This window comes from Acipenser ruthenus, chromosome 9 (assembly GCF_902713425.1).
Source record: "Acipenser ruthenus chromosome 9, fAciRut3.2 maternal haplotype, whole genome shotgun sequence".
In the NCBI taxonomy this organism is placed as follows: Eukaryota; Metazoa; Chordata; class Actinopteri; order Acipenseriformes; family Acipenseridae; genus Acipenser; species Acipenser ruthenus.
In genome coordinates, this window is record NC_081197.1 from 36049040 (window position 1) to 36067982 (window position 18943).

Sequence of the window (18943 nt, forward strand, 5' to 3'; positions counted from 1 at the left end):
ACAGTTCTTACTTAAGCAGGACCAGTTGTGAACATTTTTTTTTACTTCAATCACATGAAATTTTATAATATTAGAATGACTCAATTTAACAAGATATTTTCCTTGGGTTCTCCTAAATGTTTGATAGTGCTTGTTTAAAAGACAAAGAAAAAGAGCAGACTACTGAAACATTATACAAATATTGTTTATTCAGAAGTTACACACCAAAGAAAACTGCTAGACATGAACAATACTTCAGAACCACCTATACCAAGTGTCATCTGCACAGAATACAACTACAAGCATTCAGACAACATTGTAATCCTAAACTATGCACCACGATTTCATTAAATCATGTAATTAGCTTCCTTTATGACTTGGAAGGATGTGTAAGAGTCTCTTTTGAAGAAATAGTCTTGTCAAGAATAAAGAAGAATTACAATCTGGTGACAGTCGTTTTTCTGTGGTCCGGCCTTTTAAGCTTTTGAAGAAATAACAGTTTCATGAAGAAGGAAAATAATAATCCTGCAACAGTTCTTGCTCCTGTGTCCTGCCCCTGAATTCGAAGAAAAGAGAATTAGATTCCGGCGCAGATTTTCCATGTCGCCAACAAGACGTTTATTGCCAAATGAACGTTCCTGAATGCTCAGCGGGGCATCGAAAAACACATCTCTCTTATCCGTGAGAGTGTTCTCCTTCATTGGAGGTGTTAAAAGTGTCTCTTTTCTTTGAAGCTTTTGTGTTTGTGACTGGAATGTTATCCCTTTTATCTTTTTGAATGTGTAAACGTAGACTTGCAATAAACACTTCTGAGGTCTCCTTGATAAAAAAAATGTATCCTTTAGAAAAGTGTTTGTTAAGACACGATTTTTAACTCCAAATGTGTTAGTTTTTTTTTCTATCACGACAAACACCCTTCTAAATAAGTTGTTAACCTGTTTGTTGAAATCAACAATATGAATAATAATGTACAGAAACACATTCAAGATATTGCTTCTGATAACATTTTTGACAAAACAATATCTACATATTCAAAATCTATACGTTGTTTTTATTTAGTGAGCAACATTGCATTTAATGAAGTGCATATTACTAATTCATTATGCACACTTATGCAAAATAAGCTTTGACGGAATCACAAAGTGTTGCATCTCTCAGGGATGAAGGGTAAATGCTTCTTAGTACTGTTGGGGGAGCGCAATGCCTTTGAATCAGATCTTCTTTACTGAATGTAATAAAGAATTGATCCTTGGAAACTGGGAAGGCCACAACATCCTTTGTTATCCAGGTTATAATGCTGACCACACCTCAGACATATACCCTTCAATCTGTAATTTCAAAAGAGGCTGATGAGAAATATATGGATTATGTAGAACCTGACCTAATTTAATGTTCCAAGATTCATTTTACGTCAGTTTGTGAACACACTAAATGATCTTTGGGTTGGCCTTCACAAGGAAAAAGACAAGGTAATGCAACCACTCAGCTACAGTGGTGTTATAATACACATTTGTTTGGACGACAACACATTTATTGTTTCTTCATGTTAGTGTAATAACACAGTAATTACACATGTGGTTGTGTAGTTACAATGTAACAACATGTTTAGTTACAGAATGAACAAACGCAGATGCTAATCATTATGTCGTTTATAATAATTAGCCTAGGGCAAGATAAAAATAAAACGATGAAGCTCTAAATTCCATATTGTTTTTAATTTGGGGCATTTTTAGAAAGGGGTCTTTTATATTTTATGTTCACATTTTACAGTGAAAAGGTGTGACATACCCCATAAAGAACCACCAATTTATTAAAAGAAAAACATCCTTCTTCAATGCAAAAGCAAACAGCACAAACACAAGTCAAAGATAAAACAAACCAATCTTTCAGATGTGCAAAAACACTTACTTGATGTGTTTTGTGCATCTACTATGACACATTTACTATAGGCTTAACATATATAAACTAATATGAACAGAATGCACTGCACAAGTATGCTGAAGTGACTAGAAACACCATGGTGTTAAAACTTGTCCCTCACATTAATTTATACTTGTGTAAGTTTAAAAAAAACACAATTAGCAGTAAAAGAAGCCTAACTTTTACCCCTTGGGTGCCCCTGTAAAACATTCTAGAATATCAGCACCTTACATAAAGTTATTTATTTACATAGCGGTTTAATGGTCTGATTTGAACTGGAGACTCTGATCTCTAAATCAAGCCCCTTGCTTCCAGCATATATAAAAAATACCAGAAAAGTATAATAAATACCTGCTACAATTGTTGGCATGACTCCAATATTAGCATACACTGTGCTGAAGGAAGAGGGAGAATCTGACAGGATTTGGACATGTATAAAAGAGCTTTCAAAAAGGGCGTCAGTATGATGGAGTTGAGAGTTGAAAGACACGCCTGTGAAGCTGTGGTTACATCAACTGACTTAGAAAGCCAAGTTCTGGGTGAGTTCATGTACTGCATTTGTTTCTGAAGCCATTTTTAAAACAGCCTTGTTTTTGGCTATTATCTCTAAATATAGCTGCTTTGTTAATTGAGCTAAAAAACCTGTTTCTGTTGTGCCTATATAATTTTGATTAACCAACAAGAAAAATCGTGCTTTGCACATAAGATACTCATCCCTTATATTAACCTTCACTTATTGGTATACTTTATATATCTGAAAAAAAAAAAAAAAACATTGATTATGTTTGCTTGATCACTAGCTTTTATGAGTAATTAAACTTCATTATTATGGGTCACTTTCTACTTAAACCCATTTTACTGTGAACATAATTATTGACTGTTTCATATAACTAACAACTCAATAAAAATAATGAATGTGTAAATGATATGTATTTTCAATATTCAATAAATAGATTTGTTTATAAGATCTGGTTACTTACCTGTTCAGTAAAAGGCAGCAGCATCTATTAAAATCAACAATGAACTCCCCTCTAGTAAAATATTCAGCATCATTCAATATCAGAAAATAACTCACATACTGTATATTGTGTTACAGAATTAGGTACTAAATTCTGGATGATGTAAGCTATTGTTGCTTGTGAATAACCATCCCCCTGCACTAACAGATACGACGATCATGTGTTTCAAATAATAAAAATAAAAGGAATACGATAATCCTTTAAGAGGATTCCACTGTATAGTATTTAAATATGATGAAACATGTGACTTTTTGGGTTCATTCCATGAGTCTGGCTCAATTGTGCTTTATTGCTATATTTATAAATGCTGAAAACAGGATAAAGAAACATTTCTTCACAAACATTGCACATGGAACTAAAAGTGATATTTTACATAACAAAAAATCTACTTAAAAGCTGCACACCACACATTTCTTCTAATATAAGCAATGCACATAGATTTGTGTACAATAAAAAAAAATCACATTTGCTGCACGAAAGTGCAAAAGCACTATTCTGAAAAAGAATTTTCCTAGTAAACTATATTGATTTTTTTTGTTTGTTTTTTTGTTTTCAACCCAAAAGGTCCAGGTCATCAAATAAAGCTTGGGCCTTTTGAGGTGTGCAGGAGAGTGCATTAGCATCAGCACAGATTATTGTGTATAAAATAGTCATAGTAAAGATGAAAAATGAATGTCAGACTGGGGATAATTTAAACAAGGTTAAAATATACCAACCTGGGATGTACATTTTGTGGAAAATATTTTTTATTGTGCTATAAAATGTTTTTGAATTTTAAATTTTTTTGTTTACATTAATCTAACAGTTGATAGCCGCTACTTTTTATGTTTTGTGCAAATTATACTGTTTAATCTTGCATTATATTTAGATAAGATGTTTGTGTTTTTAACAAATAACAGCTTAATTGCTAAACCAGCTTGTCTGCTAAATGCAAAAGTCTGCTTTCTGAACAGGGAAACATTAGTGGCAGTGAGGGAAGCTTCAACAATAATTTGTCTCATTTACAACACTTACTTCCTCCAGATACAGGCACTGTCTATATTTGTAGCAGTGTGTTATCACCCATATACAAATTCTATAGTACCCTATAGCAAGAAATCACCTCACTTAAGTTACTATAGTATTGTTTACATGGGCATCTTGTCTTTTTTGTCCAGCGTTAAGTACTGTAGTTACCACTCTTAAATTGCCCCTTAGAAACTGCTGTAACCCTTCTAAATATGTTTTATTTACAGTGACAAAGCTTTTTTTGTGGGCTAGTTTGTACAGAACTGCAGCTTGATCTGTATGGTAATAGTTACTTACTGTTACCTGGCAGTGTCAAATTTGGACAACAACACTATTAAAGTGTCAGGCAAAGTAACCTACAGAGGTATATATGTGACAGGCCTTTTTCAGTACTGAATTCTATGGTATTGCAGGGATCATTATATTCAAGGCCCTTCAGTTTCAGTATTTAAAATATATATATATACAGTGCCTTGCGAAAGTATTCGGCCCCCTTGAACTTTGCGACCTTTTGCCACATTTCAGGCTTCAAACATAAAGATATGAAACTGTAATTTTTTGTGAAGAATCAACAACAAGTGGGACACAATCATGAAGTGGAACGAAATTAATTGGATATTTCAAACTTTTTTAACAAATAAAAAACTGAAAAATTGGGCGTGCAAAATTAATCAGCCCCTTTTCTTTCAGTGCAGCAAACTCTCTCCAGAAGTTCAGTGAGGATCTCTGAATGATCCAATGTTGACCTAAATGACTAATGATGATAAATAGAATCCACCTGTGTGTAATCAAGTCTCCATATAAATGCACCTGCACTGTGATAGTCTCAGAGGTCCGTTTAAAGCGCAGAGAGCATCATGAAGAACAAGGAACACACCAGGCAGGTCCGAGATACTGTTGTGGAGAAGTTTAAAGCCGGATTTGGATACAAAAAGATTTCCCAAGCTTTAAACATCCCAAGGAGCACTGTGCAAGCGATAATATTGAAATGGAAGGAGTATCAGACCACTGCAAATCTACCAAGACCTGGCCGTCCCTCTAAACTTTCAGCTCATACAAGGAGAAGACTGATCAGAGATGCAGCCAAGAGGCCCATGATCACTCTGGATGAACTGCAGAGATCTACAGCTGAGGTGGGAGACTCTGTCCATAGGACAACAATCAGTCGTATACTGCACAAATCTGCCCTTTATGGAAGAGTGGCAAGAAGAAAGCCATTTCTTAAAGATATCCATAAGAAGTGTCGTTTACAGTTTGCCACAAGCCACCTGGGAGACACACCAAACATGTGGAAGAAGGTGCTCTGGTCAGATGAAACCAAAATCAAACTTTTTGGCAACAATGCAAAACGTTATGTTTGGCGTAAAAGCAACACAGCTCATCACCCTGAACACACCATCCCCACTGTCAAACATGGTGGTGGCAGCATCATGGTTTGGGCCTGCTTTTCTTCAGCAGGGACAGGGAAGATGGTTAAAATTGATGGGAAGATGGATGGAGCCAAATACAGGACCATTCTGGAAGAAAACCTGATGGAGTCTGCAAAAGACCTGAGACTGGGACGGAGATTTGTCTTCCAACAAGACAATGATCCAAAACATAAAGCAAAATCTACAATGGAATGGTTCACAAATAAACATATCCAGGTGTTAGAATGGCCAAGTCAAAGTCCAGACCTGAATCCAATCGAGAATCTGTGGAAAGAACTGAAAACTGCTGTTCACAAATGCTCTCCATCCAACCTCACTGAGCTCGAGCTGTTTTGCAAGGAGGAATGGGCAAAAATTTCAGTCTCTCGATGTGCAAAACTGATAGAGACATACCCCAAGCGACTTACAGCTGTAATCGCAGCAAAAGGTGGCGCTACAAAGTATTAACTTAAGGGGGCTGAATAATTTTGCACGCCCAATTTTTCAGTTTTGTATTTGTTAAAAAAGTTTGAAATATCCAATAAATTTCGTTCCACTTCATGATTGTGTCCCACTTGTTGTTGATTCTTCACAAAAAATTACAGTTTCATATCTTTATGTTTGAAGCCTGAAATGTGGCAAAAGGTCGCAAAGTTCAAGGGGGCCGAATACTTTCGCAAGGCACTGTATATATATATATATATATATATATATATATATATATATATATATATATATATATATATATATATATATAGGGCATTCAAGCATGTAAATACAGATTCATACCAAGAAAATGCATGTCAATACATGTATGTAACACATTGGTTTTAGTGAAGTTCTGGTTAATATACTGTAACACTGATATGGTTTAACCAGATTTCCACAACTACCCAGGCAGTTGTTAGTTGTCAAGTAGGCTCCTTTTCCATCCATTTATCTTAATAACCACATATAACTTCCTGGGCAGATTTATTTAAATTAAAAACCCAAAACAAAGGGACTTGATTATATCTGAGAAAGGTTAAGTCCAGCTATCTGAAAGTCATGCACCAGTAACCACCATTTCTTCTAATTTTTCGTTTTTGAAAAAAGGCCAAAAAGGAGTTTGACGATAAATTATGTTACTCCAATACTGTACTGTAAGGCAAACTACTTCAGTTATGAAATGTTCCCAACAGAAATCTTAGAAACCATAACACCAGTAAATAAATCACACATGGCACAGAGCAACGAATCTAAAGCTGTCTGGGAAATAAACTCATTGAAACATGGATATTGGTTTTGCTCTCCAATTCATTTTTTAAATAGTTATTAGCCTTGGTGCCAAAGACAGTGTTAAAATGTCTCAGCAACCAGTGAAATGAATCTGACTTTATGTTTTTGAATTTCCCTGCAACTACACTATTTATAGGGCAGCAGAACCTGAAAGTGATAGCACAATGCCATACCTGAATGGTTAATACAAAGTGATAACACTGAGGTCAACAGTTAAGCTGTAACCTGTGCTAAGTATCCCCTGCACATTGAGTTAAGAAAACCAGCACCAGTTGGTTATACGTTTTATAGTCCCACCTACAAAACACAAAACGTATTGTGCCCCCTGCCCCAGTTTAACATATAGGTGTACATATTAATACATAACCAATCAGTAAGTTACATGAGCCAGCAGCTTTTTTTTTTTTTTTTTTTTTTTTTTAAAGACACTTGACAGTATTTACCAGTTGTATGTATAAACTTGTGTCCTCACACAGAAATAACATTTAAGATACATTCATGACTTTGATGATGGGTTTGTGCAACAATCCATTCAGATTGCTCTCAGTTGTTAGAAGGTAGTGTTGTTTCCAAAGCATGCTGTTTTGTATTTTTCAGCAGAATTTCACACCCCAGGCGCTTGTTCTACAAAAATCTTTCGAGCCCTGACAAGCAGAAGGACCTGATATATATTTGCGGTTCCCAGGTTGTTTAGAAGTCTCTTCTTGGTCATGAAGAAAAACACATTTTGCATCCAATAATCCAGGGAGCATGGACAGTCACAGAATCAATCTCACATCTTCTTTACCAAAGTTGTTTTTTTGCAGGGTGGGTGAGGGGGGGAGGTGCATTGGTCTTGTGCTCTGATTTATGGATGGTTTTCTGCCAGTCTTCCTTCTCGTCGCAGAGTTTCCGTCTCCACTCCAATAACTCATGCAAGGCTGTGCTTTCATTTTGTGATAGACGCAGCTGATGGATCACCTGTAAGAAAAACACAGACTGTTTAAAGCTGTTGCACACATATCTATCACCTGTATTAATTACTTTGGGAATGTTTTTTGTTTGACTCCACTGTTTCATTGACTTATTTCATTGCAGTATTTTAACAGACCCCCCCCCCTTAAATGATACAGGTAATATTAAGCCTTGCTGAACTTGGGAGTAGGGTTGCAGCGATACCAGATTTTTCACACCACAATACAAAAATGACGATATTCCGACATTATCACAATAAATTATCATCTGGATGTAGAACTGATATTTTTTCTTTAAGATCATTTTAAAGAAAGGAACAGTTGTATTAATGTCAACAATAACAGTATAGAATATAATTTCAAAGAAAATATATATATTGCACTGAATTGTATTCTTTTAAACTTCCAAAAAGTAGTACAATAATACATGTCCAGACAGCAAACAGACTACAACACTAAATACACTTTAAATTCAGTGAATGATGTTGAATTAAGAAAGAAAAAGAAGAGAACATTGCCTGGAATACAAGTACTCAAACAGTTATACTGACAGCAGATAAAAAATATAGATACTGAATGCTTTACTGGAAAGATTTGTTTATTTACATTTCATTGAAATATGAACTCACTAAACCAATGAACGCTCTGTTCCAATGGTGAAATTAGGTTTATTGTATTTGTATACCATTTAAACAACTATGTCAGTAACATACACTCTGTGACAGCTGTATATTACAAATAGGAGCGATCAGTATGATGAACACGATGATGACCATGACATAAATCCACAGTAAGTACAGAATACTATGGAATAAGTCAATAATTAGTTTACTGAAAATTAGATATGTAGTATTTAACACTTAGTAGTAAGCAAATGAGTATACTGAGAAAGTATATAAAATGACTGATTTGCAGTATGTGGAATAATTTATATGTTCTTAAGTGTGACATACAGATGTACAGATGCAGGGGCAGATGAATCACCCATTTATCCCCACAATCGGATACACCCAATAACTAAGTTCATCACAATATGCAGTTTTCCAAATATATGCAAAAATATGTGTGACCACCTCCACTTTGTCCCCATTGCTGGGGGTTTCATCCCCTTTGGGGGATCATAAATGCAGAGAGGATAAACTAATTTTAGTACAAAATGCTTAATCAGAAAAAATATAACACTAAAACTGACATACCCTATAATATCATCATTTTATATACAGTAACTAAACCAAATAAAAAATAAATACATACAACTTTATGGGAACAAAAATTAAATCTAAATCTATCTTTGGACATGACAGACTGGTGCTTCTCTACCTACAGTATACAGCTATATACAGTATCAGCTACATCTTTTTTAAATGTACTTAATTTGTTTATATGATTTTGTTTAATAGCCCTTTAAAAAAGTTTTGTTGTTGAATTTAATGTTTTTTGAGTGTCTCCCAATGACGCTTTTTCAGTTTTGGAACTATGCAGTCAAAATACAGTAAGAGCAACCAATATTTCAAACTGGTACACAGTACAGGGATTCATTCACTTCAATTCTCTATTTTAACAGTAAAACTGTAAGATTGTATGGAACAAAGCTGTTTGGTACCCTTTCCTTATGTTCTAAGCCATAGGGAAAGCTAAATAAATGTTTCCAAGGTTAAAAGAGCTGCAGCATATGTACTGAAGGGCTCTCAAATATCACCACTTAACAACAGGGAACATCTTGTGTTTTTCTTCTCTTAATTGTCTTTTACTCATTTTACTTTCCTTTTTGTCTTGTGCGTGGTGTATCAGTTGATCCACGACGAAAAAAAGTCTTCAAATCAATTTGCTTCCTGTTTAGGCATTCTGCTTAAATTACACTCCACACATCTATGGTGTCCCCTGGCATTTGTTGCACGTGTTGCAGTGTGAGATATAAATCAAGACAAATATGAAAGAATGTTAATTTAACCTTTTGAGAAAACTTATGGTATATTGAAAATAATCCATAATGAAAAAAAAAGGGTTAGGGTTAATGTTATCATGCCAGTTCAAAGCAAAAAATATGCATGAATAAAGATTTCATCTATAACTTTCATAAAAAATGGCTTATGTTTAGATGATGGAAGGGATGCATGGATCACACAAAAAAATGGAACTTTTGAATTTTAAGAAAATGACTGCAAGGATTATAGTTTTGTGCACAGTATGCATTAAATCCTTCTTTTAGCATACTTGCACATCTTGTTCAATCCTAGTATACATTTTTTTTTTGTAAATTATGATGAATTAAGTTACAGTAGCTTACAGGATGCCATGAAAAACAATGGTGTGTGTGTTTTTGTTTAAATCAATGATATAAGATTATGTATTCATGTTAATTTTAAATTTTGGTGGCCAAATTCAAAATGGCCTCCATTAAGTCAGCCATCTTGCCAACAGGCAAAAGCTACAGTACCAGTGGATTGTTCAACAATACTTATACTTTTATATTCTTTAAGGTGATTATACAGTGTATGAATCCTATAGGAAGTTCAATGACTTCTTACACCATCTATGTTTCTATTTTGTCCACTTTTTTCCAGAAATAACAAAATATGTCTAATATATTCTGAAATCTAAAACTACTAAAATGTAACGACACACTAGCAGATACATTTACAATCCGACTTTGTAAACAGACAGTATTGTCGCTGTTTAAAAGATGGGTTAATGCAGTACCTGATATGCCTAGCTGTGTTTGGCATGTAAATACTTAAGGATACAGGGGATGCTTTCATTTTATCCCCAGTTGATAGGGATCGCTGCCTCATTACTCTGCCAGTTAAATGTTCTGACAACCTGCTAAAATACAGATTTAGTTTTTCTCAATGAATGTCATTCTTTATGAAACCAAATTGTATGTGTTTCCAGTTGGTGGAACTGTGTTATATAATCCACAGTGCCTAAATGACAGCTGGTTAATACACTATGAAATATAGACATACAAGCAGCTCCAAGATTCATTTATTAAGGGATGCTATTTGCAATGATTAATGACCCATCATTTACTTTAAAGTGAATTGTATCATGACTAGGGTTCCTAAAACACACTCCACACTAGTGGTTTATATCTAAAAGATTCCAAACGTAGTATTGATAGTACACTCACTAATAGAGGTGAATATAAGAAATTGAGTGCATCAAAACTAGGATCCAATCTGAGAATGATTTACTGTCCTCATTAATGGGATTATTAATATGAACGATCTTGTCTCCATGGAAACTATACATGTGATATTCCACTGTTTTCTTTTTCTAATTTTATACACATCATCAATTCTAGGGTACCACAAAACAATATATTCACAGACAGCCAAATTAGCCAGATAATGGGGTCTATTCATCTGATGTAAACAGCAGGCGATCTAAACACTGTCATCCTTTAAATCACTAGGCAGGAAACTCTGACCTCTTACATATTTCTACAGACAGACATGGATTGGACAAACTCTCTGCACTGTTAAGACACATGATTTTCATAACCTTTGTATGCAATTTTTAATGATCTCAGTTTGATCTGCCACAGTTTAAATCAATTGAATAGATGCCAATGAGTCTTCTCAAGTGCATAAAATCAACTCACATAAATGTAGTCCACTGCTGAAGGGGAGGCATTATTTAAATTAAAAATAACATTTAATTGTCATTAAATGTATTTCACATTCCTCTTCTAAAACAAAATATGATTTAGGAGTAAGTATATGTTTGTAGTTCACCTTATCACTTCTCAGCCATTCGTTGTTGACCATTAGAGACTACACTGTATTTCTACACTTTTCTAGAAAGTAGAAATAGACAAATGCGATGGCAAATATTCTCAATACTCCTCTGCTCTGAATATGAATATTAATAGGAATCCTACCTCTTTTGACCAAGGATAAATTAGCTTCATATGCAGATGTATTAAAACCAGCACCAGTTACTGGGGGCTAATGAAAGTCTGTTTGTAAAATTGGGAGCAAAAATACAATATTACACTTCTAAACATGCAAGTTTCTAATGTGTTATCATTTACCCTTCAGCTAGAAAAGGTAATCAGCAATGCAAAGTTAATGATGGTTTGAATAATGCATTGAATACACTATTTAGCATAACACGTATGCCATGTCTAATCTCAATATTGTTTTTCAAATTTACTTCATGAGTAGAATTTTGATTGCAGGCATGTTAGAGAATACCAATACATTCAGGCATGTCAGTATAAAATCAGTTTTATTGCTTAAAAACCATTGCAAGATAAGTATTTCTGCAAATGCAGCTTTGCCAAAATAATACATTTAACATTTGTGAAAGCATATCATGTGGATGTTCTATTCTAAAAAACTAATAAAAACTAATAAAAGAAATACTTTATATCATCTGCATTCCAAGTATTCAATTTCTCACAGGTTTGATATGCTATTAAGGGTGTTTCATTCTCTGTTGTCGTTTCTGCTTAGATTGTAATTTGCCATATTTACTTTTTCCCCAGCAATATATATATATATATATATATATATATATATATATATATATATATATATATATATATATATATATATATATACACACACACACAGAAAAGACTCCTCACATTTTCTAAACTGAGGTGGGGAAGCATATTAGCACTGCACCATGCATTGAAACCCTATAAGTATTTTGGTGTGACAATGATATGGTTCCCCACTTCATTTCAGAAGCAAACCATTGAGGATTCTTTTTAGAAGAATTGCTTTGCTGGAATATAAGCCAGCATGATAAAGAATGAAGTATACATGTACTGTCTTTACAGAGGATGCCCGTTCAGGCTGTCAGATTACCCTTCCAAAAGTTTAGCATGGTAAACGTACTTCTGTCTACTCTACTGAATGCCATGGGGACACAAACTAGGAATGTACTGTATTTGAGAAGATATACAATTATTGTGGTTACAGGGACTATTCTCACTCAACAGGGTTAACAGCAATTTAATTGTATCTACTTGTAGCAGGGCAGTAGCGAGCCCTGTACATTTATTTGTTTATTTATTTTTACATCGGGGTCTCCCCCTCCGCCCCTGTGCAGTGTATTTTGTATTTGTTTTGTTTGATTTAGTTATTGTAAATATGACAGCGAAACGCTGCGGGTTTTGTTATTGTTTTGTTTGTGCATTTAGGACGGCGTAGCCGTTTTGTTTTGTTGAGTAGCGTGGATGGGTAGCCCCAGCCACAGTAATTTAATAAACTCGTGCAGATTGTGGCCGAGGGGTAATAGACTAATTACTAGCCAGTAAACCCCTCAGCCACGCTATAAAAGCCAGCAGCTCTCTGCATTCGGGGTGGGTGTTAGAGAGGAGAGAGCGAGAGAAACGAGAGAAACAAGAGAAACAAAATTTTATTTTAAAATATACAGTAACGGTGACAGCGACTGCCCAGCCTGACCTGTATTTATTATTATATGTTCATGATTTGTTCTGTTTACCTTTTTATTTTGCTCTGTGAGCAAGTTTCTTTTTGTTCAAACCTTTGATTTATTTTTTAATTTAAATAAAACTGCGGCCAGCCACGTCTTTCTTTTTGAAACTGCAGTATTGGTGTCAGTTTATTTACGTTCCTGCTTCTGTCTGACTTCACCGCCTAGCTACCCTGCCACACTACTGTAAACTCATTTCTTTGGTTAAGAAAAAAAAAAAAAACGTTTCATGTAAATAATTAGTGAAGTTACATAACTGCCACTGAATTAGAATTCAGCTAAATTAAGTTTTATCAGGTAAGATAAAAAATCCTGCAATACTGTCATAAATGGATCTCTTTATTGATATAAATACAGGGTAAATGCTACATTATGATCCATCTACTTGTTAATTTGAACCCCCCCTTATTCTGCCTCTCTTTATGTATGTATTCTTCCTTTTAAATGGGGTTAATACTGTAAGTTACTACTCTTCATTAACAAATGATCCACAGCACTTGGATAAAGGTGTCTGCCAAATAAATAAATAATAAATAATACTAAATGTACTTTAATGGCAATGCAGTGGCTGAACAACAATGCTATACAAAGGGGTAATGGCACAGTAGCACAAGGGCAGGTTCACAACAGTGGTATGAGCCACTGGTAGAATGGTGCCACTGTGATAAACATTTTTTTTTTTTATGACATGCAGCACATAAAAACACCAAGTCTTTGGTGACATTTTCATGACATACGTGAGTACCCAAGGCATCACTATGGTAGGAATCACTACATAACATGTAGCCCCTTCCAGTTGGTGGTAACATAGCAGGACCACAATGTAATACTGCTGTGTTACTATTAAAGACAATGTTGTGATCAGTTAATGGTTCAGCTCAGGTTTCTTTACTGTAATACACTGGTATTCTAATAGTTCCCTATAGTATTGTTCAAAATGTTGTTTAAGGGCTATAAACAGCATTGTGAGTGATGCAACAGGTTCTGGGGACTGGAGACTATGCCAATTACTGGTATTAAGCTTTTTTTTACCAATAGATTTTTCGATACAATTTTTCCTTAGAATAACATTATCATGTGAAAGCACATTGCTTTTATGAAACGGAAAACTACATAATGTATTATCTACCGCACTATTATTCTTGGCCTGGTGTGTGTCAGAGAGCGTACACAAAATGTCAGGGCTATATAAAGAAATATTTGCCTCACAAATGGAGATATTTAAAGCTCTGTTTGACAGTGTGTGGTGTGGTTTCAGTCAAAGAATGTATATCAGTCACAAATAGATAATACAAGTGGTGTATATTGAGTGTTAAGTGGCACAAGGTTTACATAAATTTTATGATACATATTACCTAATTTACACCCTTACTCTTTCTATCCCTGACATTATCTCCCCAACTAATGTCAATGTTCCATATAGATAAATGAAGCTCTTTTCATCCATATGTTGCACTTAGATGTAGATGGCTTCCAGTTGTCCAGAGCAGTTCATATGCTGTATGATACAGGAATCAAACTGGGTAACAATTGATATTTCACTGAAACAAGTACTGTATAGAAGTACACGATGGTTCAATCACATGTTCTGCAAAGATGTGTGCATGTAGGTTCAGTGTACATAGTCAGTGGTACTATTCATGTGGAATAACCTTACATAGAAACACAATGGGATTACTTTTGACTTCCATTACAGCAGCCACAATGCAAGATTGTTGTTCAGCTCCGCCATTTTTGTTTTGTACACCTTCCAGTCCAATTTCCTATAATGATACTACCTACATGTAAACCTACATTTCTTTCAAGCAACACCTTACATATATGTATATATTAAAAACTGTAACATCCCCAATACATTGGTTTCTGATTAGTTTTAAGGTGTAGGAGTTCCAAACTAATAGTTCCAAGCAGTTCTGTGACATCATAAACCACGTGTGTGAAAGCTTGACGTCAAAACTGTATAATACAACAAATCATATGGGGCAAGATACAATAATAGGTACTATCCATGTAATTATGCACCACATACTGTGCAGTGTTACCATAGTACTTTATTGAAATAAATTCCATTCATGTTAATGCATAATAAAAGACCGATATATCATTATATTGTACAGAGACAGAATGTGTTGCCTGGAAACTGTATTTGTCAGCATAGGGTTAAACACAATAGCATTTGTATATCTGAATGAAACCATTTTTTGAAATGGCTAAAAGCATTTACTTAGATGGTTATAAAACACAGCAAATGTACACCGATGCACTTTGTATGTGACATATTGTTCATTTATTTGTTTTTTGGTATGTCATTCAAATTAAATCAATGTATTGTACTATATTTGTCTTGTGTTTCACAGTAACTAGGACCATTCCAAGAGAAAGTATTACAAAGACAAAATAGCACAAAGCCTTTTTCAGAAACAGACTACAATACATATAGGTTTGTAGCAAGAATAACCTCTTTCATGTCGAAAATTAAACACTGCTTCATTAGTTTCACGTATTACCATGTTTAGCATGGTTTAGTCAAAGGTGGCCCTTAGTGAAGAAATGTGTTTGAACATTTAATGTAAATCTTAATTTGATTAGTCTTTCCTCACTGGTCACTTTAGACTACATATGAATCAAAGGTCAGCTACGAGTTATGTGTGTACATGCTTCTCAGATCTAAATCAAAACCTGGCCCTGGTGCTCTAATGCAGCCCTCTTTAAACAACAGCATTCTCCTGAGAGTTGAGACTGCATGACATTATGCAGATAATGCCACAGCCATCACCACGTCCACTAACAGCAAGGTTTTACTGATACTGCCCTGTTTTCTTTTTTATTTCTGCTTTGAATAAGCTTGAATTGATATTTTTCTTTATTCAACTTCAGTCTTCAGTATGTTGTTTAATATGAAGAGATGCAGTAAATATTATAATATCACACTGTAAAAAGATGGCACCAAAATGAATATATGGATGCAAAGCAGGAAAAATGACCTTAATTAGCAAAATTCCACAAGCGGGCCTTCATAGGATGCCACGCAAATGGAAAAAATTAAGTGTAGCAATAGACAATAATATTTGCAAATATGCCCTACTTCTAGAATTACATTCCATAGTAAATATTACATTTTTGTAGACAAAATTCACATCTTATAGAACCTTGACCTTTCTGTGTTTCTAACTTGTAACATCAGCTTTCAAATAGTCACATTCATCATTTAGTTTAGAAATCAAAGTTAAATATCTGACAAAATGTACATGAATTTTATACCACGGCTGTAATGATAATAACAATAAAATAAAAAATAAAAACACACATACAATCGCAAAATTGTTGCGGTTCTATACTAAAACATGTAAAACGTGCTTTACAGAAAATATGGTGCTTAGCATAAATAGGCTACTATGGCATTTGTTCCAGTAATAGTATACTATAAAGACTTTGCTGTCACAACAACAAGAAAAGACTGATCTACAATCTCCTACAGTATAATACAGTGTGCTTAGCTGGCAGGGCCTAATGACATTTGCAATTAAAACTGTAATTTTAATTTGTATGTCTTGTATTTTATGCAAAATGAGTCATACAGCAAAGCTAGATAAGCCTTTGAAAACCATGTTATTTAATAAACTGCATGATCCATATGCATAGAGTATTATATAAACTGTCACCATATAACTATATGACTGTCATTTATATGTGAGACAATTATCCAAGGAAATACTTAGGACCAAAGAATACAACGCATTATTGCCAGGTTGATCATTTTTTTTTTGAGCTTTTAAATGCAAATGGTAGATATATAATTGTACAGTACAGATGCCATTTTAATCATTATTTAAATTTTCCATCTAGTCATTTATTTTTTACTGCTTTATAAACAAAACCTCACTTTTTTTTTTAACCAGCACTAAACTGTTATAAATCTGCATTTTAATTTAAATGTTATTGGTTTTTAAAATGATCAAATAAGTGTTTTTGAATTCATTTCTGATTCCATTTAAATGCCATACTGTGCCTGATTGCCACAGTAGCATGCAATGTTTTAAAACGTATTTACAAAATAGACAAACATTTTTAAACAAAAACTGCATTAAACAGTCTTCAATGTAGACAAAGTTAACTAATTTAAATATACAGGGAAAAGATGTAACATGCAAACTTTGTTTCAAATCTTAATAATTTGTTGCTAAATTAACAGTCAAGCAGAGCTTGTGTGTGCTGACCAGCTTATTGTACTTATAGTCACTCACAATAATCAGATTTCTCAGCAGCTGCTCATAGTAACGTAAGCTGTTTCAAGGCTCATTTAGAAACATTTCTAATGTAAAAATGGTTAATATGAGAATAATATTATATAAGTAATGTACAGCAGAAACACAACAGCAACTTTGATCGGTCTATCAATATTCTCTCTTTTGACTAGAGCCATTTGTTTAGAATTAATAAACATATGCACTTTTAATATATTAAGTTTCATTTCCTGATACATGTGTACTATAGTTTTAAGCAATTCCCAAATAATATCACATTATAATATATGGATAAGTACTATAATAGCATCTCATCCCATATCAAAAAATTGTCCCAATTAAGCAATAGTACATCCAAAAGTAACAATTAAGTGATGTGACGACACATCGTCTAATTATGACTTCCCCAGCAATTGTTGGGGAATTCTCTGTATGTCTTCTAAACAGGAGGTGTTGTTTTCATTTAAAAAAAAAAAAACCGAAGCACTGAAAATGGCCCACTTTGAAATTCCCAACTACAAGCAAGAGAATAATTCACCAGTCCAAGAAAACAAAAAACAATAAGGAAAACAGCCTTCAATGTAAGCCTTCAAATTCAAATGGGGCTGAAGTGAATTGCTTTAGGTTATAATTGCATCTCTAGCTTCTGGTGAATTCATCATAAACCACTGGGGCTTCGCTCTCGTTTGTGTGGTGTCACCAGAACCATTCGATGCAATTGAAACCTTGTAATTCACTGCAGCCCATCTATTATTCTATAGGAATTAGATCTGATATAATTATTTAAATATGGCTTCAGTACATTTTAGTCCCATTTTATTTCCTGCACCTAATTCAGATTATCGTATAACTTGATTATATAAATCAATTATTTATATATTATATACTGTAAGGCATCATACTGAATATTATATATATATATATATATATATATATATATATATATATATATATATATATATATATATATATATATAAATATATATATATATACATGGATGAAGGCTATTTGCATCCTGAGCCATTCGAAAAAAAAGGCATAATACTGCAGTAGTGACATCAAAATGGCATAGTAGTCCAGAACATTATACTTGATCTTTGATCCATATTTGACTCCTGTGCACCCCGAGACCACTTTCAAACAAAATGTCTCATTTTAAATCACTCGACAACACCCACAATTCATGGTTTTTAGGCACTTTTGACACATCTGTCTCTGTTATTATTTGTTTATTTAGCAGACGCCTTTATCCAAGGCGACTTACAGAGACTAGGGTGTGTGAACTATGCATCAGCTGCAGAGTCACTTACAATTATGTCTCACCCGAAAGGAGGTTAAATGACTTGCTCAGGGTCACACAATGAGTCAGTGACTGAGGTGGGATTTGAACTGGGGACCTCCTGATTACAAGCCCTTTTCTTTAACCACTGGACCACATAGCCTGCTTAAGATTTACAATCATCCTCCACCAAGTGCAGCACCAACCAGTATCTACCCAGTTTAATTAACCGTTCCTGAATTATCCAAAATAATTATATTTAAAGATTATTAAATATTGACTTAATTTATGTTATTATTATTCATTAAATTCACTTGCAATTTGACACCCGTTTATTGTCTTTTTTATCACAGATAATATCAATCTATTATAAAAAATAATAGATGGGCTTCAGTAGTTTAT

At 34.1% G+C, this 18943-nt stretch overlaps 1 protein-coding gene across 1 annotated transcript in view; it reads right to left on the reverse strand.

Annotated features, from left to right (window-relative positions):
- Window positions 1–6069: 6069 nt before the first annotated feature.
- Window positions 6070–18943, reverse strand: part of LOC117406017 (unconventional myosin-XVI-like) — a 160308-nt gene continuing 147434 nt past the window's right edge. The window contains 2 exon segments of the mRNA XM_034009658.3: window positions 6070–7433; window positions 7436–7573. Coding sequence (XP_033865549.3) covers window positions 7386–7433; window positions 7436–7573 — 186 coding nt within the window. The 3' untranslated portion in view covers window positions 6070–7385.